The sequence below is a fragment of the Lissotriton helveticus genome, chromosome 1_1 (assembly GCF_964261635.1).
Source record: "Lissotriton helveticus chromosome 1_1, aLisHel1.1, whole genome shotgun sequence".
Taxonomy (NCBI): Eukaryota; Metazoa; Chordata; class Amphibia; order Caudata; family Salamandridae; genus Lissotriton; species Lissotriton helveticus.
Window position 1 is genome coordinate 644,744,626 of NC_136057.1, and position 16,303 is coordinate 644,760,928.

A 16,303-nucleotide genomic window follows, 5' to 3' on the forward strand; every position below is an offset into this window, starting at 1 on the left:
GCGATGAGGGCAGTTTCGGTGCTGTTGTTGCAGCAGAACCCAGACTGGAACGGGTCCACAATGGCGTTCTCCTCGAGGTAGAGGGTCAGTTGTCTGTTGACGGTCTTCTCAATGACCTTTGCCGGGAACAGGAGCAGGGAGATGGGTCTGAAGTTCTTGAGGTCCTTTGGATTAGCCTTGGGCTTTTTTGAGTAGGGCGTTGATCTCGGCATGCTTCCAGCTCTCTGGGAAGGTCGCAGTCTGGAAGGGGATGTTGATGGCCTTGCGTAGATGGGGTGCGATGGTGGCGCTGGCTTTGTTGAAGATGTGGTTGTGCATGGGTCTGACGGAGAGCCGGAGTGGATGGTGTTCATGATTTTGATGGTTTCCTCGTCGTTTATGTTGGTCCAGGTGAGCAGGGGATCAGTGTGGATGGTTGCCATGAGGTCGGAGGTCTTGGTGGCTGTTGGAGCGGTCATGGTGTTGAAGCTGTCGTGGATGTCTGCGATCTTGCGATGGAAGAAGGTGGCAAGGGAGTCGCAGAGGTCTTGAGAAGGTGGGATGTCATTGGTGTTGGAGCTGGAGTTGGAGAGTTCCTTCACGATGTTGAAGAGATCTTTGCTGTTGTGTGCATTGTTGTCTAGGCGGTCTTTGAAGGAGGCCCTTTTGATGGATCTGATGAGGTGATGGTGTCTGCGGATGGCGTTCTTGTGGGTTGCCTAGCTGTCCGGTGTCTGTTCGTGGTGCCATTTCTTCTCTAGTTTTCGGCAGGTTTGCTTGGAGGCCTGGAGTTCCGTGGTGAACCAGCTGGCTCTCTTGTTGGTGTGTCTGTTGGAGGGTTTCTTGATCGGGATAAGAGTGTTGGCGAAAGTTGTCGATCCACTGTCTGAGGTTGTGGGTGGCGGTGTCGGGTCGGTGGGGTCGACGGGTGGGCTTCGGATGAGGGTGGCGTTTAGCTGGTCTTCGGTGACTTTGCTCCAGCAGCAGCGGGGTTCTGTTGAGTGCGGTCGTGCGTGGTGGATTTCCGGAAGGTGAAGTGGATGCAGCGATGGTCGGTCCAGTGGAGTTCAGTGGTGTGGCAGAAGGAGACGTGGGTGCTTGCGGAAAAGATAGGGTCAAGCGTGTGGCCGGCAGAGTGGGTAGGTGTTGTGACGAGCTGTCTCAGTCCGAGGTTGGCGAGGTTCTCCATCAAGGTGGTGGAGTTGGTGCCGTTGTTGTTCTTGAGGTGGAAGTTCAGGTCCCCGAAGAGGATGTAGTCTGTGGAGGCGAGGGCATGCGTACTGATAAAGTCGGCAATGGAGTCGCTGAATTGTGGCCGCGGTCCTGGGGGTCTGTAGACGAGGGTTCCTCTGAGGGTGGTGTTGGGGTCCGTGTGGATCTGGAATTGCAGGTGTTCGGCGGTGCTGAGGGTGTCATCGTTGCTGGTCGAGACACTGAGAGTGTTTCTGTGGATGATGGCGATTCCTCCTGTTCCATTGGTGCGTTCCCTGCGGGTGATCTTGAAGCCGTGATGTCGGGTGCTGAGGAGGGGTTCATCCAGGACTCCGTCAGGAAGAGGACTCTGGGGAGGTGGAGTCAAGTAGGTCCCAGAGTTCGACGGCACGTTTGCGGGCGGAGCAGGTGTTGAGTAAAATGCATCTGAGGTGGTTGCGTCCTTTCTCGGTGGGTGGATTGGCGGCTCAGATGCTGGTGAAGCTGCAGTTCTGGCAGGAGAAGGGTCCTTGGGTGTGCTTTGGGATGGCCCAAAAGTAGGTGTGTGATCATCTGGTGTTGAATGCGTGGAGGGTGCTGGCATCATAGCGGTGACGGGCATCATGGCGCTCGCGAGGGCCAGCGGTTCTGGCGCTGGGCGCGGACTGGCACAGATGGGCTTGCCTTAGGCACGCCCTCGGCAAGCAGCCACACAGCGGCTGCCATATAAGAGGAGGTGGGAGGGAGGAGCAGCTGGTAGGCGGGAGCGGGGTGGCGAAAGGGCGAGCAGAGGGGCGGGGCCACAGGGGATGTAGCGGCGGGAAGGGCGAAGCAGGGATACAGAAGGCAAAAAGCGGGCACAGAGAAAAGGGGGAAAAAGAGGGAAACAAGGAACAAAAACGTACACAGGCCGAAAACAAAATAAGACAAAAGCAGTGAACAATTTAAGGCAGTACAGGACTACCAAGGCGGAGGGGCCTCGAACCCGCGGCAGAGGAGGTGACAGGCAGCAGAGGCATACAGAAGCCCTGGTGGAGCTGTGCGACGAGGAGAGCGACCTGCCTGAGGACAGGGTCACCCTTGCTGTACTACTTTGTACGTGTAAATACTGTTTATTTTTTCATGTATTGATAAAATGTGGTCTACTAGACTGCTAAGGCTATCTCTAGTTAGACCTAAAAAAAATCCCCTCAAGTGAGCAGTGGGGGATGTAACTCATCTTATCAGGGCGCTTTGAGACTGAAATACTCTTGACAGAAAAAAAACAAGAGTAGGGAGGAAAGTCATTGAATCGAGCACACAACTAAGACAACAAAACCAACCAATCATGGGCAAGGGGCTGGCACTAAGCCCACTCTAAATAATAGATCTTGCCAAAAGACCGATAAGGGTATCTTTAGCTGAGACCTAATAAAAAGGCAGTGCATTTTTGCAAGAATTGTAGCATACAAGATGATTTGTCTGATTTGATTTTTGTCTTGTATAGCTCTTGAATCACCCTCAGGAGGGCATCTCAGTGCTTGGGAGATGCAGCAGAAACAGCGGCAGTGGGCTAAACTGGAAACAGAGCTGTTTTCAAGGTTTTCCTAAATTTCCGGTGGTCCGGACATTGCCTTAAGGCGAGAGGGAGTTGATTCCATATGAGTGGGGCTTGGTAAGAGAAGGACTTGCCTCCAATCCGTGTTTTTTTTATTCTGGGGATTTTGAGAAGGGATTTGGAGCTTGAGCACAGAGCCCGATGGGGGTGTAGTGGTGAAGCCTCTCTGCCAGGTAGGATGGTTCATTTCCCCATATTTCTTTGTGGGTTAGACAACAGATCTTAAACTTCACACGCTGTTGAATGGGCAACCAATGTAGTTGGTGTAGGAGAGGGCGTGAGGCTGATCTGTGGGGGGCATATAAGACCAGGCGAGCTGCAGTATTTTGTATCATCTGAAGGCGGTTTAATGGGGACTCGTTGGCTGTGATCAATAGGGCATTGCAGTAATGTAGCTTACTCATTATTAAGGTCTGAGTCAAGGTCTTTCTAATGGAGTCGGGAAGATAGGGGAAAGCTCTTCTCAGTAGGCCCAGTATGTGAAAGCATGAGCCCACAGTATGTGTTAAGTGCTTTTTCATGGTGAGAGTCTGTTCGAGGTACACTCCTAGGTTCTTAGCTGTGTTAGCGGGGTTGGGGCATTTCCCAGTTCCAGAGGCCACCAGTAAGGAGTCCATAGGAGTGGGGCAGCTCAGAAGAGCAAGACTTCTGACTTCCCAGCATTCAGCTGGAGATAGTTGTTTTCCATCCAATGGAATATTGCCAACATGCTGGAGGAGAAGGTGGATTGGGCTGTCTGAGAAGCTTTGCTGAAGGAGAAGGTGAGCTGGGTATCGTCCGCGTAAGATAGTGGGACGAACCCATAGCCCCTTAATAGAGCTGCCAAGGGGGCTATGTAGATGGTGAACATAGTTGGGCTTAGGCATGATCCCTGTGGCACCCCCTTGGTTAGTTCTTGTGATTTGGACCAGAATGGCCAAGGTTAATGGTCTGAGAGGGGTTAGAAAGGAAACTGACCATCCATTTCAGGGCCACTCCCCCAATCCCTGCCTCCCTCATTCTCGTGAGCAAAGTCTGGTGGCCAACCATATCGAAAGCCGCGGAGAGGTCTAACAGCACAAGGAGGGTGGGCTGGTTCTGATCTAGGGCAAGCCTGATGTTATCGGTAATGGCTACTAGGGCTGATTCTGTGCTATATTTTGGTCATAAGCCCGATTGGGCCGGGTCCAAGTAGCCAGCCGCTTCGATATGGTCGGATAGATGTTTGTTGCCGTGCTTTTCCAGAACTTTTCTCAAATAGGGTAGGAGGGAGATGGGCGGAGATTCGAGAGATTCTTTGTGGGCAATTTAGCCGCCTTCCATGAGGGAGGTAGGTGTCCTTCCTCCAGAGATTGGTTCAGTATGGAACAAATGGGGTCAGATAGTAGGTTTGCAAGAGATGTGGAGATCTTGGCATATATGATATCAAGCGGAGATCCGGATTTTATTTTTCCCATTATTGTTTCTGTTTCCTCTCGCGTTAGAGGGGGGAAATTCAACATTGTTTTTGTTTTGAGTGTGGGGCTACAGAGGGGGGCCGTGGAGGTGTCTGCAGAAGGGGGGTTCTGGTTGCGGCGATTTTGTTGTATATGGTATCAATTTTCTGTATGAAGTGGTCACTTATATTATCACATAGCACTTGGGAGAGGTCTTCCTCTGATTCGCAAGCTTTGGGGTTGGTGAAAGTTTTCAGAATTTGATACATGACTTTAGGGGTGTTTTTGGCTTGGCTAAGTTTGAGGGCTATATGGGATTTACGGGCATGCTTAGTGTTTTTATGATAGAGGGTAAGAGCGGAGGCAGTAAGTCATTTTTTATACTTATTTTTACAGATGTCATTGGCAGATAGGTTAAAATGCAAATAGGTTTAGAAAATGAACATGGTTAAGGGAGGTAATCCAGATATTGAGAGATTGCAGAAACAGCAGAGAGAAAGGGGCTGATGGAGAAATGTTTTTGAAAGCAGATTTAGTTTTGCTTTGCCTATAGTTCTGCTTTGTAAAGGCACCACAGTGCTATTCACAGCATCATCAGTGCATAATAGAAGAAAGGATATTGAAAAGGGTAAATGAGAGCATGTGCCTCTAAAGTCAAAGGAGACGTGCAGAGTCCACAACTATGGCCCTCATTACGATGTTGGGTGGATTTGCGCTTGCCCCATTTCGTTGAGAGAACCGCCCGACCATAGGTCGGTGGTTCCACATACCGTATTAGGATGCGACCACACATGGTGCGGTCGCAAACTTCATTTTACAATGGGAGCTTGTGGGGTGGTCTGAACCCGGCCACAGCACATACTACCATTGTAAAATGGAAGTTTTTGCACATCTCTGCAAAGCGTAGCATGGTGCAGGGTTGTGAAGGGTGCCCCCCAGGGCCTCAACCAGAGGGCCAGGGGAGAAGGGGACCCTGCTAGGGCCCCCAGAGTCACTATGTGACAGCCATTCCATGTCAGAAAGGCCAATATGGGAAGGCTGTTAGAAACCGACATCATTATCTCAACGGCGGGAACGCCGTCCCTTAAGGGATTATGTGTGACTTCTGACAGGCCGACGAGCTCCTTGAACCTGTCGGAACCCAGTCACTTTCCCCGGCCAGTTTACACTCCGACTGCCGACATTATAATTTGGTAGACGGAATGTAAACCTACCATGTCGTTCGGTAAGCCCCAATGAGCGGTCAGAGGCTTACCGACCGACATCGTAATTAGGTCCTAAGTGTGTGTGAGAACAGAGATACAAATACATCTGCCATAAACGAGTTACACACAAAAAAAGTGAATGGCCTGCTCATACTAGGGCCTCTGATGTGTCTGTAGGAGTAACTACATTTAATCTCAGGTGACGTAAACATGACTTTAGATAGTGGCTCTGATGCATGCAGAAAAGTGGTGTAGTATTCCTATAACAGACGCAGTAGGGAGTGGTAATACAGCAAAGGGTGAAGCGCAATGTGGGTTTTGAGTGTCCCTGAGGTGTAATATAGTTGGTAAGTGTTAGACTTTGCACCCCCATTTCTACCATTAAGTATTCCTAGGCTTCAGTGTAATGGGGTGTGTTCAATAGGATTGTCTTACTGTTCGTAGAAATTGGGTTGTGGTTTGCTGATTTAGTGCCTCAAAGTATATAGAGCACAGTGTGATAGGATAGTATACATTTGATGCAGTGGAATATTTTGAGTTACTAATTCTTGAATGCAATGCAGTGAGAGTGGGTTTTAAACAAATGATACGCTATGAGGGGATCTTCGCTTAACTGGAGGCAGTGTAGTATATTTTTCTAGTGTTCCTAAGATACAACTACCAGAAACTGATGCTGAGCACACAGCATCGTTATGAAAGCTGCTTTTGTAAACACTGCAACACAAATACAATTCCACCGTTGATTCGTTCAGTCTAACCATGCTAGACATAACATTTCTCTTAACGCCACTTGAATATGCATCGCCAAAAAGACGTATTTTTTATATCAATTGTCAGTCAAGAAGACTGTGGCTAAATGTGTTATTTACGCACCCACAATCTGGGACTATTTTTAAGATTTGAGAAATGTCTTGCTGTAATATCTTTCGTTCTTGGGGGCACTAAATATTTTTGTCCTTGCATGTATAAGAAAAATATAAATATTATCATAAAGTGGGTTCTGTATTTATACCTGGTTCACAGCATGCACTTTAAGTCACAAATAACTGAGGATGCGGCCAGTGTTTTCTGGAAACAGTGGCTGCTTTGAGTAAAACATAAGCCTAACAGTATAATACGTTAATACTTGTAGGAGTTCTGGCCATGTATAGTTAAGTATGCAATTTGACTCATTAGTGTAAACCCTAAACTATGTTTCTTTTTTTTGTGCTTATCTTTCAACGTCACCCTTGTGTTTGCGCCTCATATCCACACGACTGCGTATATAGCACATATTCTAGTGCTTCTTCCCATATTAAAGGAGCCTTCCACTAAAAAAAACCCTGTTTTTTTTACCTAGTCCGACATCTAACAGTCACCAACAATAAACATTCTAGAATGTTCCTTTGTTTGATGTTCCTTTCTTTGGTGATGTTAGCTTGGGCTTTGAGTCACATTGTGACATCATTCACTGGAAGGTCCCTTTAAAGTTTTGCCACAGATTCCCTTTAGTCACACTAGGCTTCGACCTCTATCTCTGAATTGGGCTGCTAGACATTCACAAACACACAGAAGCAACAATACTCAATTAGTCGCAGCAAAATATCTTAGAAATATATCTTAATGTGTCTCGTTTGTCTTGGTTTAAACCTGGAGAAGATAAATTAATATCATAACAAAAGATTATCTTTACCTTTTTAGATGAAATCTTCATTGTGGTTATGGGGGCATGATTCTAAAAGAAAAAACAAAAATACATTATATAAAAAAAGGTAGAATGTACCATGATTCATGCTATCACGTTTTACCATTTTCCGCGGCACAGGTGTATTTGCCTCTCTACTTACACAGAGGGGGGAGGTTGGTATTTGAGTGAGATAGCCAGTGAGAAGAAAGTAATTTAATGCTAAATTAGAATTTCAGAGTATGTACCCTGAACAGAATCCATAAAAAATAAACAAAGGGTACTGGTATCAACATGTATTAAATTAATAAAGCATTCGGATTGAAAACCCCTTGGACAGTGGTAGTCATATTCTGGAATTAGGAGGCCACTTTGGCCGGTGTCTACTATTTGATGTGGAAGGAAAGGGATACTTCATGGTGGTGAAACAGTGCGTTTGCATACATGTCCTTTATTTTCAGTACATCCTTAGATGGAGCATGTGTAGGGCACAAAATATTACAAGTACGACATATTATGAATTTGCTTTTACTACTGTCACCCCGCAGGAAAACATTTGACAGAAACGTATGGAAAATTAAAAGCAATTGTCACAATGGTGCCATCACGAAACGAGCTTCCACTTTAAGCGTGGAGTTAGACACCCTTCACATTTTGGGAGAAAAAAAGGAGAACATTAAGTAAAGATAGTAGTAGCAGTTAAAGTGCCTTTTGCATCTTAATACCACTATTTTTCAATAAAGATTTTGGTATTGTCTGTGTCCGGTTACAGGCACCTACCACGTACTTTTGAAGAACTTGGGGTTCCTTCATAATGAAATCTATTCCTTAGCCACGTCGTTTGAGCCACAAAAACTCAGAGAAATTAATTTTAAACAGAGAACCTCAAAATATTAGGCCTTTATCTTTACAAAAGTGCCTTCTTCTTCTGCCGTAGGTCTGGCTTGCAGCTCTTCTCTGCTAGTCTATTTGTCAGCATGTGGTGGACGCAGTGACAGCCGGCTCACACCATGAGCCCGACAATGCATTCATTGCCAATGCCTTGGTAAGTCAGCCCGTCATCAGCACTCACTTTATCAGCTGCTTGAAGGCTCTTGCTGAGGTGCGCTTTGGTAACCTCCCTGAGCCGGGCATTCTACGAACTCTTAAACATTAGCACCCGTGGGGGTGAGCCAATGTTTACCTGTCAGCCGAGATAATCCGCGAGCATCACCGAACACCTCATATGGGATGAACACCTTATCTGAGAACAGGAACTCCCAATGCGTCGTCCCTAAAAAGACATACACTTCACTAATCCTCCCAGGCACGTTTAGTTCTTTGGAATTAATCTGGGATATTAGTGTCTACATTAAATAGCAGATATGGGAGAACAAAGAAATGCCTTTCCACATTAGGCCTTAATTGTCCAATGCATAATTTGTGTTTGCCAATGATTAAAAATAGGTAATTGCTGTATTTTTGTGAATACCATTTTATAAGTTTGGGACAGTTCTCAATTTTAGTGGTTGCACTGCATCAAGAGACAACTAAATTTAATAAACCCAGCCACAAAATCTTTTTCCCAGTCTATGATTAGGTGCCTTTTGGGAAGCGACGAAGCGTGCATTGCAAGCACCTGGTGCAAGGCAAGTATTGTGCCCCCTAACACGCACCGGGCGCAACATTTTAAAAGAAACAAAATCGGAGCCAAGAGAGGTAGCCAATTTTTTTTCTTTTCAAATTTTGCACCCCTTAGAATTTTCCACCCGGGACAACTACCACCGTAGCCCCACCCAAGCTACACCGCTGCTTTTGGGCACAGATATAATGTGCATGTGTAGACAATGCAATTAATGATTGAAAACTGGGTGTACATAGACACCCTAGTGTGTAATGTTGTGCTCAGTACATATGGGGATGCGGAACAAGCAGATTTCAGAGTACACCGTATTGACTGAGAGTTGTAGTGAAAGTTTGACTCATTAGTGTAAGCCCTAAACTATGTTTCTTTTCTTTGCGTTTATCTTTCAACATCACCCTTGTGTTTGTGCCTCATACACACACGACTGCGTATATAGCACTTGTTACATGCGTTGTTCCTCTCAGGAATGCGCAAAAAAGGCTGTGATGGGCCAGTCTGTAAACTAAAACAATGATGGCAAACCAGCTGGGGGCCATACGAGAATGGGTGGTTCATGACAGTCTGCTCCACTCTGAAACCAGCCCCTAACCTACAGCCACTTCGGGAAATGCCAGTGTCGGAATAACCAGTCCGGCCCTGGGCTGGGGAAAGAAATGTTCCTATGTGCAGTTCACGGATGTATGACGTTACAACGCATACTTTTACATCGCATGCCTTTACAACGCGGTTTTTATATCGCATACCATTACAACGCATAGTGCTTTTAGGCGCTGGATAGTGTTTTATTTCATTTACTATTCCAACTCCAGTCCCCGTGGATAGTAGGGAAGGTGTTGGATAGTATATTAAATACATTCCCTATCCTAGAGCGCCCCCCAGCGCTATGCGTTGTAATGGTTTGCGTTGTAAAAGTTGCGTCGTAATGGTAGTGCGTTGTAAAAGTTTCGTTGTAAAGGATATTTCCCGCAGTTCACACCCCGTACTCCACAGTTCATGAAATTCAGGACTATGGGTCAACATGAAACACGTATGCTGGGTACTTGAGGATACACCAGCCTGCCCCTAAAAGCACAGCCACACCACCTTCTGTTCTCAAAACGCCTTACACTAAAAAATGCCTTTAAATTCCCTTCTGCCTGAGCCCTGACTTCAGGCTGACTTCAGGCAACTGAGAGACAACTCTCAGTATCTCAAAACTTCTATAAATTACCTTCTATACCCGATCAAAATAACGTTTAACTTTCCATCCACTGCATTATCTCAATTTAGGCTAACAGCTTAGCACATCTCACACAACTGCATTACTAACAGATTGCAGCTACCAGGCATAACAAGCATTTACAATGCAACGATCTCGCCTTTGCAAAAGTTAGAGCTTTTGGCATTGTAAATTACAAACTTTTCATTTATGTGTTGGTTTTGAAAACAGATAAATAAATGGCATTGTAATGCCAATAGCTTAATCTCTCGCAAATGCGAGACCTATTGCATTTGCAATGCAATAGGTCGCGTATTTACGCGAGTTTGAGCTATTGACATTGCAAATAACAATGCCAAAACCAAAACATAATAAAAGGTCTCTCACACTGCTGTCTCTCACACTGCTGTCTCTCTCACACTGCTGTGTCTCTCACACTGCTGTCTCTCCTTAGAACTCACACACTGCTGTCTCTCACACTGCTGTCGCTCTCACACACACTGCTGTTTCTCACACACACACTGCTGTCTTTCGTACACACAATGCTGTCTCTCACACTACAGGCACAGCAAGCCACATCCAGACACACCGAACCACGAGAGACTTGCACCGGCATGCCACAGACTCACCCACATATAACATACCCCTCTAGACACACAGACCTACCACAGACTCATCTAGACACACTGCTGTGCTACAAAGTCACCAAAACACACCGACCTACCACAGACCCCTCCAGACACACCGACCTACCACAGACCCATATACACACACTGTTGTGCCACAGACTCACCGACCTATCACATACTCACCCAGACACACCGACCCACAGACCCATCCAGACATCACCCCTACAATCACTACATGCAATCAGTCACCCAGGCACGCCGTAGCCGAATCTACTCGCATAGTTCACAAACCCGCACCAACAATAACACAAACACACACACCTCTTCTGAGTGCACTGCTCCATGGATGGACAGACTCACAGACCCGCATGTGTGACCCTAGATTGAGCTCACCAGCGTGCGCGCCCACTGACTACCCTCATGCACACACTAACGGGAGCACAGTGTCCTCACTGCACAGTCGCACACACCAACGGGAGCACACTGTCCTCGTACACAGCTGCACAAACCTTTGTCATGCTTGTGTGCTTGTCAGTCGTGCCCTGGTCCTTACCAGTCAATATTGTTCATATAAACTAAAAATATGTGACCTACTGGCCAAAATTTCACAAAATGTATTTGCAAAGGTGTTGTACTGGGCAGTAATAATTGTGTTATTTATATCAGTAGAAATCTGGGGGGGTTACTGGCTATTATTGTTAAAAATAAATGATAGAAAGTGAGGCCTTGTCGGTAATGTTCAAAGGAACACAGAGCAGATACAGCACAGGTCAGGAGTAATGTGAGTCATGTGGGCAACTAATCAGTTACGCAAAGGCCAGGTCTAGTTGTTATTCACATGTTCTGCTTTACTGTAAAGCGCTCTGATGCCTCCGGTCCATGTTAGCGCTATATGAAATCACAAAAGTAAATAAGATGTTCACACTAAAAACATAACGAGCGCACAGTCCAGGCCAGCATCGATCGTAGTAACGCGAAGAATTAAATGCACTATTGGTGGGGAGCAGTGATGGGGGATGCTGGGTGATGTGGGGCGGGCTGTGGAAGGGCCAGGGGCGGGCCGCTGTCCCTGGGGAGGGAGAGGCTGCAGGAGGAGGGAGTGGGAGGGAGTGACAGAGGAGGCTGGCTGAGGATATGGGAAGAGAGCGCATTCCTCGCCTGGACTTCGGAACAGCCGTGGTCTGCCGAGGCCCAGAGACACACAGCGCAGGAGGCTCGCACACACACCACACCTTGCACACATGCGGACTCGTGCTTACACACACACTGACACTCACACACAACTTGCACACATACTGACACACATGCACACACTCATACTTCCACGCACACACAACTTGCACACACACCATAACTTTTGCACACACTGACTCGTGCTTATACGCATGCAGACACACACAACTTACGGACACACTCACAACTTGCACACAGACGACACTCACACCCACCACTTAATCACACGCTGACACCTGTGCACACACCCATACTTGCACACCGGCACGCTCATGCAACTTCACAAACACTGACACACCTACATTTTGCACACACACGGACTCATGGTTGTACACACACATATACACATACACACACACACACACAGAAACACCTACAGCTTGGCACAGCCAGGGCTCTCACATGCTGGCGCTGCTCGTTGCTCTCCCTAAAGAGCCCAGGGGGACCCGATAGGCAGAGATCATCGTTAAAACCTCGCTGTAGGGTGCAGTGCTCTCGTGTCAGATCTTGCTGTACCCCCTCTTCTATAATGCTGTGTGACATTTGCTAAACTTCAAGTGCAGCAGAGAGTTGCCGTTCATGTGTGTAGCGGATCTTGCAGTCGTTTCTTATGGTATCTTTTACAGCTTATCATAAAAACACAGCAGGACTACAAATGTCAGAATGGCAAAAAGTGGCCTGTAGCAGGTGTCCACGCAGGGACCCAGTGTGACCTATTCTCTCTGTCATTGCATACATGAAGGTTGTGCACTTTCAGAAAATTGTAAAAGGTGTGATAGCGTAAACTGCGTTCCCACACTTAAGTTCAGGACTGGATATAGCGACCATTCTGAGGAGAGGTGGTCACCTTTGCCGCCACTTCCCCTCTATTCAAATCCTGGATGTCTCCTTAACATACCGGAGAGCCCCCTCTGAGGCAGGTGCCTCTTGTAGTCGATGGAGCCGTACCCCCAGGGGGTGGCATGTCCTGCTTCACCTTCGCAGCCATAGGTGCCATCTTGGCTCCGCCGGACAGCCGGTGCATGACCTCACGCGGCACCCACTTCCAGTCAGCTGGTATACGGAATGGACATAGAAGAAAGACATGCAAGAGGGCTGGTGCGTGCAACGTGAGATAGATGCCGTACGTCGGAAGCGGCCATGTTGGACTAGTGCGCCCCCAACATAACCTCAACTAGGAATAGTCGCGGCTAATGCAGATCTCTGATCTGTTATTAATACGCGAAGAAAGTTCATTTGTTTGAAACGAACATGAATAAATGAGTTAGTTTGTGATATATTACATGCTTTCTTACTAGTCTGGCCTTTGCAACGTAAACGTACTGATTTTTGCTTCGAAGAACAACACGAGTTAGTTTGTGATATATTACATGTTTTCTTACTAGTCTGGACTTTGCAACATAAACGTACCGATTTTTGCTTCGAATAACAACACAAGTTAGTTTGTGATATATTACATGTTTTCTTACTAGTCTGGACTTTGCAACGTAAACATACCGATTTTTGCATCGAAGAACAACAAGCGCTCGCCATTTGTCTGTAAGCCCCGTCCTTTTAAGATTGGGGGGGTGTTTTTGACTTTCTTTCTAGGATGTAAACAACAGTCAAAAACACGCCCCCAGTCTGAAAAGGACGGGGCTTACAGACAAATGGTTCTTCTTTCTATCTAAGCCCCGTCCTTTTCAGACTGGGGGCGTGTTTTTGACTGAGAACGTCACTAGGTAGAAAGAATGTCAAAAATGCGCCCCCCCAATCCGAAAAGGACGGGGCTTAGATGGAAAGAATGTCGTCACTGTAACCTCTTCTCCAATGGCTGGCCGCAGTTAAGGAGGCCAGCCAATGGAGAGGAGGGGCGGGGCTTAACCTCGCTACTCAGAGACAATAAATCTCGCCAGCGAGACTGCGCATGTGCGCAGCCTACGCTAGCCGAGACCTAAAAACACTCTGAGCTGGACAGAAGACGAGATGTTTGCTGCTGTGCATACAGTGCCAACCTTTTAGACGAGAAAAGAGGGAAATTTCAAAAAATAATCAGGAGAATGTATTTCCTCCATTGATTTCTATTGAGGCCTGAATCTGGTTATTGTCATGAATGGGATTTGGAAGTGTGCTGTCACAGGATCGGCTATCATAAATGCAAATATAAGTTTTTGTTTTTCTTACCTGTCAGGAGCACAGAGCAAGCACAATGGCAGCCAAAGAGAGCCTGATAATAAATGTTGTGCAGTGGCCTGCAGGAGCAGGTTACTCACAGTGCACAGTCCGAGACACAAGACTAATCCCTATTAACTGGAGCCCACAGAGGAGTCGTGTTTTAGCATACAGGAATCGGGAGGCCGGAGACAAGCCTTGAAATTGGTAGTCTCCCACCTGAATCGTTAGGGTTGGCATGTATGACTATGGAAAACACAATTGATACACTCAGCTGTTCTGAAGGTAAGGCCGTAGTACAGGTGAAAATATTGCATTCATAGCTTCTCTGCTGCCTCTGTGCACTTTGAATAAAGAACTTCAATTTCTCAATTGCAATCGCTCATAATTTAGGAGCCAATTGCAAGTGCAGATGATGGTTACCAGAACTGTGTCATAAGAATGCTGTTCTATGTCAGAGTTCTTGAGAAAAGGTATTTAAGAGCTTATGCTGGATAGCTTGTGAACCTATGTATTGTCTTAGAAATAGTGAAAATCTCATTTTGGAGGATGTGGAACTTATCTGTGGTCCAACTTGCTTTAGTAATTCATATAGGATTCTTTCTTTTACATGGTCATTGCCAACGCCCAACTAACGTTTGTGCCAAGTTAACAAGAAGCTTTTCACAGGATTAAAATTAGGCCTTTTAGACTTTTATTGGGCTAGTATTAGGTGTTGTAATGTCTGTTGTTACTGAATGCTTCTTTAATAATTTAACTAATAAAAAGTAAATTTTAAGAAATCCAGCCGTTAGAGTTAGGACAAAACTAAAGGCAGCAATCCCATCATGATGTCTTCTACCATTATACTGTGGTCTAAATATTGGCCTTCAAATAGACTGAATCTACTGCATTGAACATACCATTATATATCATTGTAAGTGGATGTGAAGTTAAAAAAGGCAAATATATACTTACCATGATCATATACCAGCAGAGAATGTAGTGGATGCAATATTTTCATTGGTAGATTAGTTAACCGCAATATAGTTACATAATCCCCTTATATGATGGCAGTTAAAACTTTGGTTAAAGTTAGGTGTACAATATGGCTAGTTTGTCAGAGTGCTAAGGTAATTTATTGCTTAGGTGCATCACATTTAATTCTTTGATAAAATTGTTAATGTAATGTCCCAAAGAGAAGCCAGCAAAAAGTACACCCGAATGAAATTTAATTTATGCTGACATAAACTTGCATAATTTTGGATATTTTGTGATTGCCTTGTAACTGGAAATTACTGAAATTATATAATATTATGCCACGTTGTGTGTTACTGGCAAAAGTCTTAGCGCTAACACATGGCAACAATGCAAAAGGCCAGAACACAAGCAGCTGTTGCGCACGCCACTTGTGTATTTTGTACTATATTTTGTGCAAAATTCCTCCTCATATCCAAAATGGACACAAGAATGCATTTCACACTAATTCCATATTTAATTTTTTTGCGTAATTACAAATAATTTTGTATAACTTTCTTGCAATTTCATTTAATTATGCAAAAACAAACTACACAAATTTCACACACCACTAGCTAAAAGAGTAAAGTCTCTTAAGACATTTTGGAACTGAGTGCCTGTGAATCTACAAAATCCAGAAATTGCAGTAGCTATTCCTTTCCAAGCATTGGGGTAGATGAATAATATCAGTGTTCTTAAATTTGCTAGGTTCATATGATATCTCAGTTCAATCAATCGAGTGAGACATTTTTCCAGAAGGCTAATTTACCCAAATCTAAGACATACCTCAATGATGGGCAGAATTGTATATTTGGACTAATATTAAAGAACTGCATGTTGGGGCACTTGGAGTGCAACAGGCTTCTTCTCATTGTAGGGCATCCTCATAGATAATGATCAGTTAAGCATGTTATAGACTGGGTGGTGGTGGTGAAGGTTTTTGATATTCAGAGCTCTTCTTTAGTAGGTGGTTTTCTGTGAAGAGGGGTTGGATTTTGAAAGAATGTTTGCATCTGTTACTGTGCATATGATTTTGCCATGAAATCAACACTCGAGGTTATCAGTTTCAGTGTAGAGGGTTGCCCATCAGAAGAAAGTGAGACAGTTGGGTCTTTTACTTGTCAAGGACTGAATGCTGAAAAGGTTTGCTACGTCAAACTCTTGACCGCCTTAGGAAAGTGTGGCTCCTAACTGTAACCAAAGTATCACTCTGCACAGAACATTGTACCTGAAAGGCGTCATTTGTCTCCTTACCCGGGCCTCACTTTGAAGGAAACCCTTGCAAAGAGGAAACAACCTCCTATGTCAATCTTGGAGCTCTTGATTAAAGATGAAGAGTTAATCTAAACAAATTGGCAGTCACCAGTCCCCCTAACATTAGGAGTAAAAAAAGAGCCAAGGAAGAATTTCAAGAGAAGAATG

At 45.4% G+C, this 16,303-nt stretch overlaps 1 protein-coding gene across 1 annotated transcript in view; it reads right to left on the reverse strand.

The window, feature by feature from the left end:
- The window catches only part of SEMA3C (semaphorin 3C), a 740,455-nt gene that overhangs the window by 87,052 nt on the left and 637,100 nt on the right, over positions 1–16,303 (reverse strand). The window contains exon 14 of the mRNA XM_078674175.1: positions 7,060–7,101. Within this exon, the coding sequence (XP_078530301.1) occupies positions 7,060–7,101 (42 nt within the window). The remainder of the gene's footprint in view (positions 1–7,059; positions 7,102–16,303) is intronic.